The sequence below is a fragment of the Ruditapes philippinarum genome, unplaced genomic scaffold (genome assembly GCF_026571515.1).
Source record: "Ruditapes philippinarum isolate M1 unplaced genomic scaffold, ASM2657151v2 ctg17_1_1_1_1, whole genome shotgun sequence".
NCBI classification, from domain to species: domain Eukaryota; kingdom Metazoa; phylum Mollusca; class Bivalvia; order Venerida; family Veneridae; genus Ruditapes; species Ruditapes philippinarum.
In genome coordinates, this window is record NW_026865484.1 from 961,022 (window position 1) to 981,028 (window position 20,007).

Genomic DNA, 20,007 nt, shown 5'->3' on the forward strand with positions numbered 1-20,007 from the left:
TGTTTTTTTGTGTGTTTTTTTTTTCGCTGTAACAAATTATTTTCAAATAAAGATGCAAAGCTGTTGCTACGTCAATACTGGGCAGCAATTAATACCAAGAGACTATTATCAGTTGTAGAGATAGAAAAACACATTCTATAAAATATTGATTGACCAATAAAATTGATGCTCAATGGAATGTCCCCAATTCAAAACTGCTGTGTCATTCTCTGGGTAATTATATCTCCAAGGTTACTACTGTATGGTATGGCATTTTAGAGAACAGACTTTTCTATTTAAAATATTCAAACAGCTTACATACTTATGTTACATTTCATATAGTAAAGTGACTATTAATTTTGTTAAAATCAATGTTTCTAAATACTGTAGTTTATTAAATAGAGTCTTCCTGCAATCATAAAAATAGGATGCAATTAATGCATCAGTCAATTTGCAGCCCCACCCTGGGACTGTGGGGGATAATTACAACTATCTCTAAATGCTATGTTACTGCAGTAGTATTGTGTTGGCATCAAAATAACCAGACATGACTGTCTAACTTGTGATGTGGGGGCATTAAGTGTAGATTTTAACTTTAATATACCGCCCACCCACCCGTACACTTGAACCAATACCTGGTGTTGGAAAATACAAAGTTCAAAGCCCCACAATTACCAAGGGGTTTGGGGCAGTGGTTAAGGTAGTACACCCCTAATGGGCACTATAAGGAATTGTAAATTTGACAACATAGGACACTTATATGCCTTAAATGTCACCTGTATGCAAAATTTAAACAATATTTACCGTGTGGTTTATGAGTTATGGACATTTTTATGAACTAAAACTTTGCCATTAGAAGGGATTTTTTCAGAAATGAGGAAACTCTAAATAATCTATAATATCATCATTATGAAAAATGTTTTCCTTTTGCTCATTGTTAAGAAATAAACAATGATATATAGGTAACAAATTAAACAAGCAAAATGATTGTTTTTAAACGAAATGTTTTTAATATGTATAAAAATGTAACCCTACCCCACCAGCTTTTAACACTAATTTGACCATTTCCCTATGTAAAAAGCCTTATTTAAAATATCCCTAAAATTTTCCAAAATGAGGGGCTATTTTCAAAGTTTGCCTAAATTTTCTTTAATGTATATTGGTTGGTCTTGCAAAATATAAACTACTTTTACCGTTTTATTAAACTTTGGAAATATCTGGTATCATATTTGCTATTAAATTTGGCATTATTTAGTAAATAAATACCTACAATAATTATATAATTAAAATTAAACACTTTTTTCTTCCATAGGGGGTCTGAGAGATTAATAAAAAATGTTAAAAAGAAAAAAAAGAAAGAAAAAAAATTGCCCCTTGTGGGGTTTGAACCCACGCCCCCTCAGTTTCAATACACTTTACAGTGATTTTAGCCTATTTGAATACTCTTCAAAGTGGAGACAGTGCATTAGGGGTGTACTACCTTAATATCAACTGGTGCATAATAATCTCAGGTTTACCAATATAGACATGATATATCCCAATGTCAATCACTGAAAGGTCTATTTGGACTAAACTAGAATAAGTTACTTCATAATTTCATTAACATGAAAATTAACATTAAAATCTTTGAAATTACTATAACTTTACTATTTATTTAAATATCACATTTTCAAAAATATAATATCAAAACCATAAAATTGATCAGAAATCATTTGACCTAATGTTAAATTTTTTCAATGTTTTTTTCTCCATTTTAATTTTAGTGTCTCTGTTTTTTCCATATAAATGTAACATGTCTCTGAGGAATGGAGCAATTAAAATAAACAGTTACAATCGGAGATGATCTCCATGTAAACATGGTATAATAAACATTATGTATCTACCCAGGAGACCTGTAAAACTGCATTAAATATAAACATGTGCAGAGCGCAATGTATTTATCTTGATGTGTTAGCTATTGCACTGGGACAGAAAAAGAATCAATCAATGATTGATTATATCATACCATGGTTTCACCCTAGATATTATAAAGGTTTATAAGGTTGTAAATTATTCACTCAAGTGTAAAACAGTTGATCTATATCTTTATTTCTAATTTAATTATCACTGGGTTTTTTCCCCTTAACCTTCCACGGAAATTTTAATAATTAATTTAGCTGACATTTTGACTCCATTTTGACTCCAAATTTAAAAGTTGCAATGATATTTTAATCCCACATTTGATAATTTTTAGCTTCAAACTTCAATATAATATGCAGCAATTCCTATCAATACTAAGGTTAAGGGGGGAGGGGGGGGGATCCCTCAAGATACTTCGGATTCTTTCGTGTGATAAAGCAATCCAGCTATTTATGGAGGACTAGTGGTTACACTCAGGTCCCATTTATGTCGGAAATAAGGCATGGAGGATCACCTTACTTGACTTCCTCCTTCAGTAATGCTGGAAAGTCACCACACGACCATTACAGTGTGACTTTAAACAAAGCATCTTAAATGCTTAATGACTTTCCCTTATTAACTGACTTTGATTCCGTCTTCATAATGAAATTGCTCAAATTAGGCAGTGAGCAAACAGGCACACCTGGCAGCCATAACAATCCTATATATACTGGTAAAGGGGGACAAATAGCAAATTTTGTACATAAAATATGTGCTGAAGTTACCTCCCTTTACTTAGTTTTGTTCCTACTACAATGTATCTTCTCCCCACTACCTGTGCAGCTATATTTAAATTAGGAACTATTTATCATTACTTACACATAAAAATATGAAAATACTTTAACAGGATAAAGTCAGTGAGTGCATATCTTTTCAGGCATTCATAGAGTTTAACAAAATATTTTCTTTTGATCAAAAAAACATTGAAATAAAAACAACATTTTTTTCTAATACAAATGGTATTCGACTTTAAATCTGTACAAGACAGTTAATAAATCTAACATGAGATCAATAAAACCCATTACAAATGTTTACTTTTCATTTTTCAAAAGACTTTATGATGAAAATACCTTCAATATGATAACATGTTCAACCATGTAATTATGACTTTATTAGGAGATCAAGTAACACATTCACAGATATGAATATCAAGATTTGTACAATCATTTTTTCTTCTTCTTTTTTTTTTTACTATGAGTAGTTTGCGTGAAATTAACGTGCAGTTTTAGAGGGAGCATACATGTAAGAACTGATATTTCTATGTTTCATAAATTTACAGAACAGAACATTATTTTATTTTGACTTGTACATAGTACATAATCATAATCATACATAGTGTCAGAAAACATTGATAATACATTTACATTTGTGCCACTTTTAATATGCTGTCATTATAACATTTACATTTGTGCCACTTTTAATATGCTGTCATTATACCAACAAGAATATTTCCTCCATCAATTGTTACTCAATGTCATTATAGCAGAAAACAAGCAAATTCGTTGAATTTATATCCCCCGCCAAGTACTGGTTATTACTAACAAAACAACTGAAGACATAAGGCTTTATTTATATATTTATCATGGCATAAACAGTAATATTCTTTGTACTGGGCAATAAAAGAGCCATGACTCAAAAATAACTAAAAAATCCCCCCCCCCCCCCAAAAAAAAAAAAAACAACAACAAGCAATTATCATAGTATTGCAAGCAATCCATAAGTCCCCTACCGGTTAGAACCCCATCAGCATTCTGAAGGGCCATTGGCCATTCACTAATGTTTCAATTTTTCTCTATTTTAAGTAAATTTGTTGGAAAAGTTCTTTAAAAGTGATCACAGGAAACAGTTTTTATGAACAGACAGACAGATGGACTGAAGGACACTCTAAACATAATATTTGAAACATCCCTGTTACCAAAATATAACATTTTTAAAAGCAAAATTCTTAAAGAGGAGATAACTCTTGAATTAAAGATGCAATTTCATAAAAATTTTCAGCTCTTTTTGACTAATCACAAATATTGTTATTTACTTGTCCGGAAACTGGTATTGTCCGGAAACTGGTTCCTGCCCAGTATAGTAAACCTTAAATGTGATTGGAGGAAAATATGCCAATAGATTATGATATTCCCCCAAAATGTGTGAAAATATGATATTTAAAATTCCCCAAAAATGTGAAAATCGCTCAATTTTTTCCCCACAAAAAGGGCTAGGGCGCCTTCCCCAAAACTAGTGAAAAGGCCCTGCATTTAGTCAGGCATCAAATTGTTTCCAAAATCTGAAATTCATATCATAACTGTGACATGTGCAACCGGTGGTGAGTATAAATAAACTAAAATTCACACAAATATCTTTGACATGTAAACCTCGCTGAATTAAATAACCAACACAAGCCCAAAATCAATTTAAAACCCTGCACTGTAAATAGAGCGACCAGGACAGGAAGTAATTGGCGTTTGATTACTTAGGGGACACAACTAAAGATGGACTATTTACAGTCCAGCTTTAGTTGTGTCCACAGGCGCTAGTCACATAATCAAATATTTTACATAATCGGTCTATATATGTATATAAAGATATCTTTATATACATATATAGACCGATTATGTAAAATATTTTATTATGTGACTAGCGCCTGTGGTTGTGTCCCCTAATTAATCAAACACCATTACAGTAATGGCTAACTGTTTACACTACATTCATGATTGATGTTTTTCTTTCGAAAGTTTTTTGTTTCTTTTAAATAATAATTAGTATTATTTGTGAATACAATATATGTTTACATCATTGAATTGTTTAAGAAAAAGATAATGTCGATATTCATTGAACAGTAATTAAAAAATCGTCAGCGTTATATATATGCGGTGGGTGAGGTAATGCGGTAATTTCGCAATGAGCGTTCTAATGAGAGCCTCGTTAGAAGGCGGTGTTGAGACATTGGACCCCAACATGAACGTTATAATGAGGCTGTAGTGTAGTAATATCTGGACATGCCAACGAGATGTAAATTGCCTTTGTGTATCCATGGTTGCCATAAAGTTTTGTTGAAATCAATACAGCAGTTGCAAAGAAATAGCAATATTGCACTATATGCATACTACATAACTAATCAAGGGCCATAACTCTGTGATGAAGGGTCTGGTCTGAACAACTTCAACAAGGCAACAATATGGGCATCTCCTCTTGGTATTAATGGTTCCCATAATGTTTAATTGAATTGACATTACGCCAGAGTAGGGATCGCTCCGCCCACTGATTCACGTGACCCGGTCAGTAAGAACCTTAGACAAAATACGCTACCGATGTATTCGCAAAACTGTAATGGCACTCATTTTACCAATGAATTAATCTTATATGAATTTTGTATATAAAATTTTGATGCTTTTAATGGTTTTATTGAATAGTTCATCTATTATTCCATGTATAAACGTATTATGGTATTTTACAAAAAGTAAAATAAATTATCTGCATTCACTTATTAATTACGCATGAAGCGTTTTACAAAGATCGTCTTAATTCTCGTTTACTTTCATGAAAATTTAAAACTGACATGCACGAGTATCATTCTGTCTTTAAAATTCAAAGAGGGACTATATGTAGAAAAGTATATAATTATGTTATGATCGTTTCATTTTGAAATTGAAGTAGCGAAACAAAAACAGTAGAATTATATTAGTGACACAACTAAAATTTAAAATCATTTTTCGGGTTTTATGTGCGAAATTCATTTTAGATAATAAAATAATTTGTTCATGAATTGTTAAAATTGATTCAGAATATTGCATGCCCTTGTTATCTTTTTATGGTATGTGATTATGTATTGTTAAAATAGAGCTCTACATTTGATATGATTCACGACAAAGCACAACGTTATTCTCTTTAAAATTTAGCTTCACGTACATAAGACATGATGCTATTGGTATTAGTTTCGTATTAAGCAGATCAATTTAAATGTTTAATATTAATTTATTGAACTTTAATAGAAATATTCAGGTAAAATAATTTCATCCAATTTTTTACTGTATTAACTCATTATATTTGCATTTTACGGCTACGTTTTTATTGACGCTACACGTTATAAACAAAAAAATGTCATATCTTCTGGATATTCTGGGACCTTATACTGTGATTATGAATAGATAGAATGGAAATAAAAAAGTGGATTTGTTTAAACCCTTTCCTTTTTCAATGCATTGTGTTATAGCCAGGATAAATGTTTCGTACTAATTATTTCCATATGTAGGAAATTATTGACATTTTGTATGAAAAAGTAACTTACTCGATCTGTCAATATGTCAGTATACTTAATAATTATACAGATAAAAAACTTTAAATTGACAGAAACTTAAAATAATTTCAATTTAAAATACTTCTATACCATTGTCTTAGACAAATAGCTTGTCTAAGGAAAATGGTGGACTTCGCAGGCATCTCAGCGTGGAACTGATAACGATCGCTGATTGGCTAATCTCTGTGACCCCTGACAGTTTGATTGACAGGCGGCGTAATGTCAATTCCAGCCAGTAGTTGCAGAGAAGTCACGAGGAAAAAATTATTGCTCTATATGCATACTGCATAACTAATCAAGGGCCATTACTATGAGTTAAAGTATCTGATGGGAACAAGGCAATGATATGCGCATCTCCTCTTTGTATTGAAGGTTCCCATAAAGTTCGCTCTATATGCATACTGCATAACTAATCAAGGGCCATAAGTTAAAGTGTCTGACCAGAACAAGCCAACTATATGCACATCTCCTCTTGGTATTGATGATTCCCATAAACTTTTGTTGAATTCCAGCCAGTAGTTGCATAGAAGTAGCGCGGAAATGTATATTGTTCTATATACATACTGCATAACTAATCAAGGGCCATAAATCTGAGTTAAAGTGTCTGACCGGAACAAGGCGACGATATGCACATTTCCTCTTGATATTTATGATTCCCATAAAGTTTCGTTGAATTCCAGCCAGTAGTTGCAGAGAACTAGTCAGGAAACGAAATTCGGATGAAAGGATGGACTGACGGACAACGCCAAAACAATATCCCCCTCCCGATTCCATCGCGGGGGATAATTAGTTCATTTTACAGCTGCATGCCTCCAGATGAGCAAAACTATTTCAAGTAAATAAACCTTGAGAAAATGTACTAGGATTTTTAGAAAAGTAAAAATATTCAGAAATAATTAACATGTTTTATTTGTTGTATTTATCACAATAATTTTACTAGGTGACTACCATAGTAAGGGCAAATTTTGAATATTCAGACCTATTTTTGGTAATTTTTGTAGATTTTTTTGTTCCTGTGACAATATTTTACTTTTTGAAACATTTTTAAAAATTACATGAAAATTGGCATGAATCTGTTATTAATCTTCTATTATTCTTTTAAAACATGCAGTGTAACAACATAATAAAAACCTTGTTGTTTTACTCTTTATTTTTTAAATCTCATCTTTTACTTCCTTTAATTTTTCATGCATACATGAACATAATAAAACAAAATAATTTCAAACAAGTTGTAGCAGTTTGGTTTCACTAGCTGTGTCAGTGTTGCTGACACTGCCATAGACGGTATAAAATTAAACAAGAGTAGAAAAGCAGCGCAGTACAAAAAAAAATTGAAGTAGGTGGCCTCGAGTCTTTTGTGTGTGAACGCTGCACTTTATCACTGAGCTATTCCGCCTTGTGATGTGTCCCTGGTAACCGGCACCTCAATGCTTTTAATCTAAGCAATGGATTTCCCTATGGATTTTCGTATGGTTTAATGATGATTTACACACTTTGTGGTGATTAAGCTAAAATTGCCACAACAAACCACCAGATAATGTTTACAAAATGGGCAGGTAAATATTTTTGGACAATAGAAACCCACAAGATGTAATATCAATCAATCAATACCTCTGAATAAGTATGAAAGTTTGACTGTTACTACTATTTAATGGAATTAGAGGTATTTCAATAATAATGTTGGTTTATACAAATTTATTTTAGTTCGATTGTGCTGGAAGCTTTAAGCTTATCTAAGCACTCTCGAATCCAATCCTGGAACCAACCAGTACTATGCAATGAATGTAAAGTTTCTTGCCCAAGGAGACAACGGTTTGCCCCTGACAGGGTTTGAACCCACACAGTCAGCAATCCTTAGATTACTAGTCTGACGCGTTAACCACTCGGCTACGCCGCCATTCAATAATGTTCAAGCAAACATGGAAATTAACATACATTAAGCATGAAATTTTGAAACAGTCCTTTTTCAGACAACTTCTTCTCATTCATCCCATGAAGATAGAATAGATAAAATGTCCACATTTCATGTTGTTTCCTCCTCATAATTATAGTAAAGCAATATTTAATGTCTTTGTTCACAACAGGATGACCTCAATTTTTTTTTCATAAACACAAAAAAAACAGCAGCTGCATACAATTTTTAACAGATCAATATTTGTTACATTACACAGGTATAATAATATTTATGTATACAAAGATAATTCCTGCAAAACTTTTCCAATTTTTACAGATAACCATTTATTAGATAAATTATTCACAGGTAACTGAATCTTGTTTTACTGAGATAGCTATCCCAGTTAGGCCACTTGAATAAAATAATTTGCTTCTTAACATTTTTAACTATAAATTGTTATGTCACCAGAATAGAACTCTAAACTGATATTATACTGTTTAAACGACATAATACTTCAAATGACAGTTGCATACTCAAAGAGGTCTGGTAGCTCAGTGATAAAGGTCTCAGTCTCTCAACCAAGGGATTGTGGGTATGAGTCCAACTGGAGTAATTAAAATCATGTTTTCTGATAATTATGTTGGACACCAGTACTGGCGAAACTAGAAAGAGTGGTTCAGATAAGAAACAAGCTTTCTTCACAAGTGAGCACAAATAAATAATGTTTTAACTAAAGTGGGGCTTAGTTTCCTACTAAGTTTTTTGGGACACCTTAAGTTAAATTAAAAGTTATTCAAAGAGTTAACAGAGAACATTGTTAGGTTAAGGGTCAGCATCTCTTAAAATGCCTCCCAATTCATGCTATTTTTCATAAAAATGTATTTAAAAGTAAAACATTGTAGAGTGAACAAAGAAAGTAGATTTACACATTGTTAACACCACTTACAATCCAAATAAACTACCAAAAAAGAGGTCAAAATATGCAAAATTAGCCCTTAAACTGCAATATCAGTCATTAATCGCACATAACATGTAAATTATTACTTGAATCTCGATTGTGTTTACTTTTCTAAAATCTTAGTACACTTTTCTAGATTTTTTTTTGCTATCTGGAGGCATGCAGCTTTAAACCATTCCCTACAGAATATATCATTTAGTTTATGATACTTGTTCTTCTTATTACCTTGAGAAATGAATAAGTGATGGATATTTGTTTATATTTACTTATTTATTATTGTTAGTTCTGTATCATCAAGCAGAAAGATATCAAAATATATCATTTGTTTTTGAGGAAAAAATATTAAATAATATTGAAATAGTGAAGCAACACTTAAACCACATAATTTATATAGACTCTCCCTTTTTTTCTCATTTAACATAAATTTATTATGTATCAATTTGAGAAATATTCAGTAAATCAATTAAGAAATACCACTGGTACAGACACACAGTAGACCAAATTAAAGCACTTAAACTGAATAAACACCTGTATTAAAGATCATTCTATGCACAGGTTTAAGTGTTTAACATATATCTTTTAACTTTACCTAAGTTAAAATATTTAAAACCGTCTTAATCCCCTACCTAAATGTGTTTGATGTATATGGTTCAAACATTTAATAGCACAAACAATACTCTACAGCATATTTTCTCCCCTTTAGCATAATCTGTACATTTGTGTGGAGTCACTAAGTGTGAACTGCTCTCCATTAGAACAACCTAAGTGGTTTACACGATTGATCCACTCAGATGAGATTTTTCCCTACTTTATACTGCATTTTATAGGCAGTATGAATGTAGGTCACCGTATAATATTGGTGAATATCATAACAGTGAAAACTTAGCTTAGCAATGGAGGAAAATTCTTAGATTTAAGATTAAAGTTTATGAGATTTATGCAAGTAATGTTTTGTTTTTCTTTAAAGAATCTGAGTGAGCTTTGTCTATATACAGAAATACTGACTTTGTGATGGAATCATTTGGACCTAGAAGGCCAAGATGCCCTAACTGGACTGAACAGGATAAGATTATTTTGGTGAAGAATATAAGAGCCAGAAAAGAGATACTGTTAGCTAAGAATAAAGGGGATGCCAACATGAAGGATGCTATAGGAATAGCCTGGCAGGAAGTTCTTACTGCCCTTAATGCGTAAGTTTAACTTGTAAACCAAATATTATACAGTATGGATATAATGTATGTGGAGATTTTTTATAACAGGGGTATTAATTGCCACTGTTAAATGGTAACATAATTTTAAACTGATGTAATTGTTATAAACAGGGAATTTGCTTGTTGTAAACATAGATCAAATTTAAGGTATTCAAATACCATATTAATTCAAATAAATGTGGTGATAACTCTGAAATGGATTATTTTTACATGTTTTAAATTGATTTTAAGTGGACTAAATAGAAATACATTATGGGGCTGTCTAAAAATAAATAGAAAACTTTTCACCATCACACTGCTAAATATAGAACAACAAGTTGGATAATATTTGTAACTGTAATATTGATTAAGCAGTTTGCCAGTGTGGTATCTATTGATGTATATTGTGATATCACATCCAGAAAGGAGAGTTATTGTGCAATATGAAGCATTATTTTTGCTGTTGATGCTGTTATAGATATTGGTAAATTGTATTCTTGCTATTTCAACATTTAACATATTTATACGCTGTGGGTATAATTATTTTCTTTCAGGGAAACCCATTTTCCAAGAACTCTTGAGCAAGTCAAAAAACAGCATGAGAATCTCAAGCTAAGAGGTAATTTTATCTTAAATACCAGTTGTTTTCTGTTTTTGCCAAATGATTAAAAATGTTCAAGACATTCAGCTTAGTGCTTTTGTCACATGTATAAGACACTGACCCCTTTCACTAGCCAAGTAAAGTATTTGTGTGTGTGTGGGGGGGGTGTGGGGGGGGGGGGTAGTATGGGAAAAAGGTATCTTACTTGTTAATACTAGTCCCATGGTCTTTGGCTTGCAAAAAGGTTATGCTATGTTTGGTAAACTTTTTTGTCATGACAACATTGTTCAGTTTATACAACAACTTTTCAACTGGTGGGAGAAAATCACAGACACACCTCTACACAGATTAGAATTTATGTACACTGGATGTTATCTCCCACATATCAAATCATCTATTGGGATACAAGCTTACAATGGTTAGAGTTAATTTTTAGTCACTCAGTCTGCCAGTCTGATTACATTATACTATCCCAACAAAACATACAGCAAGGACTACAACTGTTTACTATCTCAAATTAATTACATTCATATAAGGAATTCATATTTAAATCATAACATTTTTTCTTTCAGCTAAACAGCTGTATATGGATATGTTAAACTGTCCTGCTACTGTAAAACCTCATATAGTATCTCCAGCCATGAAGTTAATGATGGAAGACTTCGCTGAGGGGGATGAGGAATTCCTAAACCCAACACCCATAGCCAACAGAGTACTGCTGCCTAAACTGCCAACTACAATACCTATTACATTGTCCCCTTTAAATCTGCCACCAGTACAGAGTGTATCAGCTCCGTCCACAGTGAAATATGAAAGTAACTATCATTTACTTCATTTTGTTATGTTAATATGTTATACAAGTATAATGGTCAAATACCTGAAGGCAGCAGTTACCACATTCAGTATTGATACCAAGCTCTTAGTCACTACCAACTATTACAAAGTCACATGTATCAGTAATGTTAAACAAATAGTTTCTTTGTATCTTTTATCAAGATGTGACACAAAACATTTGCTGGGAACAGGGCTCAAACTCAGAAATGTGACTTTCATGGATCCAACCTTTTAATCTTATCAATGCTCGATATAAGTTGTGCTTCATATATGTTTACAAAAACTATTATTATATCAGTCCATAGCAAGCGTAAGAGCCTTCAATACCAACTTCATTCATGATACTATTTTCAAAATGCTGTTATAGCAGCAAGCATACAAGTACATTTATTTGTATATTATTTCAGGTGATGACTCTAGCACCAACACATCAATGACAGATGATGCTGTACAGAACCACAGTATCAGTATTCAAGGAAATAATGCAAAATTTAGTTCTTTCAAAGGTGCAACCTCGGACAATCTTGGTAACCCAAATCCTAAGAAAAGAAAACTTGAGAGCCAGTCTGATACGTTACTAGAAACTACTGAACTTGAAAAAATGAGAGCAGAAACAGAAAAGTTTAAAGCTGAAACAGAACTTATTTACCAAAGAAAAGAATACGAGTTTGCTATATTTGAATTAAAGAGGCAAGTCCTAGAAGCAAAGTTGGAATATTATACCAAAGCAAATGAGAAAAGAGCAATATCGGAAGAAGCAATAAATGTGAATGCTACAGACAAAAATATCAAATCTCCTTATACATCTGAAAAAGATGAAAGTGATAAAGATAAAGAATAAATAACTTATATTTTTCAGCAGTTTCTGTTTGCTTTGTAATCTAATGTCATAAAATAATGATACAAAATTATGAGAGTGTCTAGTTTATAATATTAATTTATTTTAGTTTGATTCTATTGGAAGCTTTACGCTTATTGAAACACTCTCAAACCTGTTCCTGGAACCTTTGTTTGTTTGTTTGATTTGGGTTTTACGTCACACCGACACATTATAGGTCATTTGACGACGTTCCAGCTTTACTGGTGGAGGAAGACCTCAGGTGCCCCTCCATGCATTTTTTCAGGCATGAATGGGCACCTGAGTATAACCAGCGAAGTTCAGTTAGCTAGCTGGATAGCTTCCTCACATGAAAGAATCCAAAGTTTCTGTCGGGATTCGAACCCACAGTGGTGAGGGGCAAGTGGTTTGAAGTCAACGACCTGAACCACTCGACCACAGACGCCTCTTCCTGGAAACAACCAGTACAAAGCAATGAGTGTAAAGTTTCTTGCTCACAGAAACAGCGGCTTGCCCATGATGGGGTTTTAACCCAGGCAACCAGCAATCCTTCGATTACTAGTCTGACGCGTTATCCATGCTGCCACACCACATCTCTATGAAAGTGTCTGAACAGCTCATTCTAAGACTTATATTTAAATATACATGTAATTCACAAGTTAACTAGGTTACTAGATTAGGTTCAGAGTACAGTTTTAATGTGGCACCATATCAAATTAAATGTTAAAATCTTATGCACATTTAACATGTTGTATTGTATTATGCTTCATAATTCATAGACAGTACAAAGTGTATTTAGGTAATAATACACATAAATTTGGATCTGTCTTTAGTTCACTGATATAGAATTTTGATACAGAAATGTTAAGTTAACCAGGAAAAATCATACAGGTCAGCTGGCACCATTGTGCCAGATGGTCTAACTTAGATTTATACTGCTGGAATACCTCCATTATCGTTATTGCTAGCATTCTAAGGGTTTATCAATTCCTTACCAGCTGAATTTGTGTTTTGAATGTAGTACAGTCTATTCATAGTATATGGGATAAGATACAAGACCCATCTGCTAACAGCGCACTACATTTTTCTCAGCGTTGGTAGGGTTTTTACTTCACGCTAACATTTACTCTGAATACTGACAACAGTACTCACTAAACATCATTTAAATCTAAATCTGTTTAAGTTGGACATAGTAACTCAGCTTTTTCTAGAACATGGTACAACTTTCAACATAATTTACATAATAAATAGTGCAGCATTAACTTACTACTGTATGTAATACTATGTTTTAAATAAATTACAAGAGCAGTGGCAGAAACTGTATTCCTATAACTGTATATGTTACAGAGCCTGCATCATATAGTGATATTGTATGTTACCAAGACAATTACACTTCACTTTCCTTTACTGGTAATATGGCAAGACCAATCAAAACAGATAATATTTATCTCAAGCATGAAATGTTTTAATAAATCACTCAACAATGTCTTTTGATCTGCCCTTTATCACCTTTTGGATCCTTCTGCAATAAAGGACTACAAATAAAACACAAAGAGATTGAAGTTCATTGAACTATTGATATATCTATTGGAATCACTGCATATAATAGATTGTTGCACTTGTTACACCTGCAATTTGTGTTTATGGTTCAGCAACCAAACAAAGCTGATTTGTACCACCAAAGAATTTGACTAATGGAAATGACATAATGGTGAAAATCTTTAAAAGAACATTGAAAATTTTGTGTTTTTATACAATTTGTTTGGATTTTCTGTTCATTTGAACTTTTATATTTGTAGAATTTAGGAAATTAAATATGGGCATGAGAAATGTTATTTACTTTTTCCCATATCTAACTAAGTAGTCATTTTCTGTCAAAAACCTCAATAGTACATTTTACAGCATTATTGCAGTAATAGGTTCACTCCTATTAACTATAATAGGAGTGAAACTTTTACTGCACTAAGGTGATGAAATCTGCTAAGAAGTACTGACTACACAATAACATATAACAATTATATAAAATGTATGAAGTTATTATTATCCCCACATTGCTGTAATATGTCGTTATACTTGACCTACCTAAAGATTCTACGGAGAAATCGAAATGTAGTTCTGATGCTTGCCGTCTACTGGACTTCAATTTTCCAGACATGCTCACTGCCTTCACAAACTCTGAAACCAAGGCCAAAAATACATTAATAATATAATTATACATGTATATTACCATCTAACTGTGACATCATATCATCAGGTATAATACTTTTATGCCTTACAGGGGATAAGGTCACAAAATCTTATGTAATTGCATTACAACTCCGTATCAATAAATGGAATGATATGGCTGTTGAAAAATCCAAAATCTGTATTTTTGGCAAAATGGTTAGCAAATAAATGAGGAGCTAGTAACTTTCTCATTCTAAAGATTTTTCTTTATCAATGTATAACATTTTTGAAAATAATGTTTTTTTTCTTGACAAAACCTTGAAAACGCTCATAATATATATATAAATTGATCATAAGTCTGCAAGAAACTCAAATACATTATAGGTAAACAATCAATACCATTTCTTATCTTGATTTTTTACCCAATCAAATTAACAAATACAATCCCCTTGCAAAAACTTAATGTTTTCTCATTTTCACAAGTGCACCATTCCTTATGGCTTCTAAATTGTTAAACTCCCCACTTCAAAGCACTTACCAGAAAATCTAAGTTGTTTTTTTTAATCTGATAAATAAATTGTACATGATTTACAAAAAAATAATTAGTTGTTTATTGGATGAATGAATAAATCTTAGAAAATTGAGTAACAAAAAATATTTCTATGAAATGTATTATGTCTTTAATACACTTGATAGATCTAACAGTAGCACTATTTTTAATTACTTTAATATTTCTATCATTGAAATTTCTGTCACTGTACTGTACTAAAACTGATACAGAGTTGCTTCCCTTGGCTTATGTGTATAAAAATCACGAAGCAAGTTTTTATTTATCCCAGAATGAAATAGTTGTATTTTTTCTTCTTCATTAAAACTGTGTTTGTACAAAATATGATTATTAAATCAAGGTGTCCCTGCTTAAAACCTACTTCACTTTACAGCTAGCTGTTTAAATGACGTAAAATGTGATGTCATTGTTTCAATTTCTACACGTACTCGTGTTCAGCGGGCTGATTATAATTATGACTTTTCGGCCCCAGGCCACAAACTCATAAACAGTCATGTGACACCTATAATCAGTTAAAATCAAAGGCAATTTTGTTACTATATTTAGTAACAAGTGAATTAAATAGCAAGTTTCGACTTCACATATGTGCAGGCCACCACTTCTGGCTTAGGTTGGTTATAAGAACTCAATTCTAGAACAGTATATTAGTTCAAGTCTAAGCTATATATAGCATTTACATTCATTATTCATTTGACAGATTTAAGACTAACTTTAAAACTTAGAAACCATAATTTCTACTAGGGAGTTCCCTCATAATTTGTTAAACAATTCAGGTCATCCATTTATCACTTAAAACAATTAATGAATTTTATCACAAACAGTCAGAAACAAGACTACAATATTTTTATAAACATATTACATTATATGAAAATAGGTTAAATATGAAAGGAAAGTGGAAGAGATGGGGTGGAAGTTTCAGCTTACATTTTTGCAAAAACACTGCATGATGAACAAATGAAATGATGATGAATTTAAAGCTTGGATGAATGAGGAGTGGTGTAAGATCACATGTTAATATTACATAAATGTATTTTTGGTTATAGTATATTGGTACAAATACCCTCTCTGCAATCTAATCTAAATCACCGTGTGTACATGTGTACAATATCATTTGTATAAGTGTGTTACTAGAACTATCTTAGTGTATCTATATGTTAACTCGTCTTTTACCAAATGGTCACTAAATTGCCAATACAGGAAACATATGTACATAGTGATATACATCTCCCTTTCTATTTTTTACATATACCATGATTCTATTATACATTTTCTGTTTTATCAATTAACAATTTAAGTGGATTTAAAGTCAACATAAAGAGTATCTTCAAAATTATTGTTGTTTTGTTTGTCTCATTTGACAAATTATTAACAGTAATTATACTGTAAGCATTTCAAGTATGCAGTATATAGAAATAATCATGGTAAATATAACATGTAAAGCAACAGTATGTATATACCACTCTAGTTTTGCATAACACCAAGTTTTTGTTAACACACCCTTGTTAAGTTTGTCTGTTGTAATACAGTAAAACACCACCTTATAACCATCCCATAAATAGGACCATGCCACTATTAAGGTCATTGAGAAAATAGATTAGTATCTAATTCGGCATTGTGACCACCTCTGTCAGACTTTTACATGTATTTTTTATCAAGACATTAACCTGTATTATAACCTTGCAACATAATGACCAAACAACACCATGAGTTTATTGTCCCCATTGTCAGAATCTTTCTTTTGGTGTAAACAAATACATCAGGTGGGTCAAATGAGGTCATTATCTGTCTTGGTATGGTTGAACAAGGGCTACCAATCATTAAGGGTTCTAAATGTGAATGATAATCACAAAAGCATATTAAGTTAGGTTTAAGAGTAAGGCACAATAGTCAGACAGCATTGTCATACAGAACAGACAAACATGAAAAAAGTATTTTGTTACACTAAACTCATACAATCTATTGTTTCACAACAACTTTAGAAATGTATCTTAGGTCAGAAGATAGGTGTCTTTGATACAAACATACAAATTATGCTGCCATAAACATGCATATGGTATCAGTGGGCCATAAGTCATGTTCAAATTAGCCAACTGTGCTCTTTAATATGAGTCCCATTGACTTCCCATATATCATTTGTATCATGCTAAGGTATAGCAAATGCCTGGGGAGATATTTCAAGCAGTTAACATTGTCGAGCATGCCTGCTATAGACAGCTCTACCATAGACTTGGGACTGTATCAGCTGGGATGGATATTCCTATCTCACTGTCCTTCACTAGAGCACACCGTTAACACTCACAAAAGGGGTTGGCAGTACTCAAGAGAGATATAGTATGAAGTTGAGGTTCTTAATACACTTAATAATAATTTTAATCCATCTCTTCACCTTCCATTGTAAATATTGCAATTGCAAATCTGCACTGATCACATGACCCTTATTAACCCTATCAAGCAAATTTGGGATGAGATGAATATTTGAATTTCTATTCCAAACAATAACTATCATTACTAGCTTTGTCAAAATCATCAAAGAAATCAGTAAATGAAAAGTGCAAATCATTTTCCAAACATTTTCTTGGTGTTAAGCAACTTTTGAGTAGTATATTATACAAAGCTAGTATTATGTATATGCATGAATATATTGCGAAAATCTGATTTCCTTAAGAAATTCACTTTTAACATAAAAAGTTACCTGTAAACGTATGTACTTTAAGTAATCCTGCAATTTATTGTTTTTCTTCATATAATTCCTTATGATTCTACATCAAAGCAGACTTTTATAGACTTTTAAAGATATTACAAATTTTGCTTTTTTTAATCAGTGTTATAACTGCCAGCTTCACATAGTAAAACTTCTCAATATGGATGAAATAATATGAATACAAAATTTCCATTAAAATACTCTAAATAAACCTTATATTTTTTCATAACAGAATGAGGACTATATTACAGTATTTATTTCATGCTTTCCTTGCTATATAATACTAGCAAACAAACCAGCTGTATGGAAAAGTTAATACAACAGGTCATGTAAAATAAAACCCATCAATTTCAGTCCCAAATGACCAAAACACTGCAAAAGATAGCTGATTTGCATCAAGTAATAGAGGTCGCCATTTTTTCTTGAATAATATTTTCGTACTGCACGTTACAGTTATGAAAATTAAACAATTGGTTAATATGGTCGGTTTTTTTTTGCTATATCTTGTGTAAAAATAGTTTGAATGTAGCAAACTGTGTCATATATTACTGATGCACTATTATACCTGTATAGTATTAAATGAATTATTAACAAATAATCGTGATAATGATAATGATTATGTTTTTCATATTCAATAATTAATTCCTACATCCATTATTGATCTATAAATGATAAATTGAGTCACTCATGTCTAAACGTTGGAATCTTCTAAGAGTTTTCAAAGCTGCCAACACATGGCAAAGAATGCAAGAAGTATTATGCTTCTTTCAAAATAATTAAGTCTTATCCTTTACCCATCAATTTGTTACCGGAAGAATTAACGTCTGCATATTTGGTCTGGCTGAAGATCACCAGGTCCTATTAGATTTAAAATGTTACTGGCCTGCATGTCCAAAGCTTTTTTTAAGTTTTTCGTGAAGACTGATTAATTGTGTAAACACTTGTTAATACTCCTAGAGATTAGAAATAGTCTGCACTTACTTTCATAACAAATGAGAACTGTATCTTTTTCTAATTGTGTTACATTCACCACAGGTACCTGTTCTCCTGTAAAGATATGGATTTGATATAATTTTTCATTGTCAAAAAAACAACAACAACAAAGTGGCTAATATACACATAAGTACATGTATTGTCTGTATGTATCATCCTCTGATACAATATTCTAAATCAATGTATTAAAGGCACATTACGCCTCAGAAATCAGTAAAAATTTCAAATCTTTAAGGAGTTGTTTAATAATGCTTTAATAATAGATTAAGATCATGATAGATGAAAGTAGAACTGGCTTGCAGTAATGTGTTGTAAAGGTAGTAAAATATGAACAAAGCAATATTTTGATTTCTTTACTGACTTACAAATTGCCAAAGTGCTAAATAAGCAAAACATATAGCTCATCTATAATTATGGCCATTGAGTAACTTTTTGGAAACTGTAATAAGATGCCAAGAATACAAAGTTTTTGAGAAATGAAAAGTATAGAATTTTGGAAGCTAAATTTGTGTTTGAAGCACAAACTTTGTATTAACTGCATCCATAGAAATGAGGCTGATTTCTTTTATTAACCCCCAGATTTGAGTTTTTTTTTGTTTTTTTTTGGAACTAATGAGTAAACATTGTCAAGCATTAAAATTGTATTATTTAACCCACTATCCACAGAAATTACCTATAACTAATGCCTAAATTTTTCTAACTCACAAAGTAGTAAGATTTTAGTTAATACCAGAATTTATTTTAAGTTTGTGTAGAAAGCAACTCTCGAGCTATTCCTAGAACCAGCTAGTACTGAGCAATCAGTGTTAAGGTTCTTGCAGAAGAAAACTGTGAATACATATTTTATTGATTAACTGTTGCTTAGATGGATTCTTAAAAGCTTTTATTCATCCAAAAGCATGCAGCTTTAATTCCTCGTGCAAAAACCATTATCCTAGACTAATCAAATGTGTGTCACAGCAGCTTATAACTTACCTTCATTCTGTTCTAAGTCAAGGAACCAGTTTGATGTGGAGTTCAGATTTATAACATCAAAACTAAGAGGGACTTTGTCTGATC

General features: G+C 31.9%; 2 protein-coding genes across 2 annotated transcripts in view; one reads left to right on the forward strand and one right to left on the reverse strand.

Moving 5' to 3' along the window:
* The window catches only part of LOC132729294 (mitogen-activated protein kinase kinase kinase kinase 3-like), a 79,539-nt gene that overhangs the window by 12,678 nt on the left and 46,854 nt on the right, over window positions 1-20,007 (reverse strand). The window contains exons 26-29 of the mRNA XM_060715019.1: window positions 19,924-20,006; window positions 18,937-19,002; window positions 17,947-17,973; window positions 14,603-14,695 (exon numbers count right to left, since the gene is read on the reverse strand). Of these exons, the coding sequence (XP_060571002.1) occupies window positions 14,603-14,695; window positions 17,947-17,973; window positions 18,937-19,002; window positions 19,924-20,006 (269 nt within the window). The remainder of the gene's footprint in view (window positions 1-14,602; window positions 14,696-17,946; window positions 17,974-18,936; window positions 19,003-19,923; window position 20,007) is intronic.
* Window positions 9,786-12,543, forward strand: LOC132729303 (uncharacterized). Its single transcript, XM_060715036.1, has 4 exons — window positions 9,786-10,247; window positions 10,802-10,866; window positions 11,421-11,663; window positions 12,090-12,543. Exons 1-4 carry the CDS (start codon window positions 10,069-10,071, stop codon window positions 12,521-12,523), a joined length of 921 nt encoding a protein of 306 aa, XP_060571019.1. The 5' UTR covers window positions 9,786-10,068; the 3' UTR covers window positions 12,524-12,543.

Coding starts and splice junctions, on each gene's coding strand:
- LOC132729303 (XM_060715036.1), top strand. CDS start 10,069: ATGGAATCATTTGGACCTAGAAGGCCAAGATGCCCTAACTGGACTGAA. Junction 10,248..10,801: donor GTTCTTACTGCCCTTAATGC/GTAAGTTTAACT, acceptor ATTTTCTTTCAG/GGAAACCCATTTTCCAAGAA. Junction 10,867..11,420: donor TGAGAATCTCAAGCTAAGAG/GTAATTTTATCT, acceptor TTTTTCTTTCAG/CTAAACAGCTGTATATGGAT.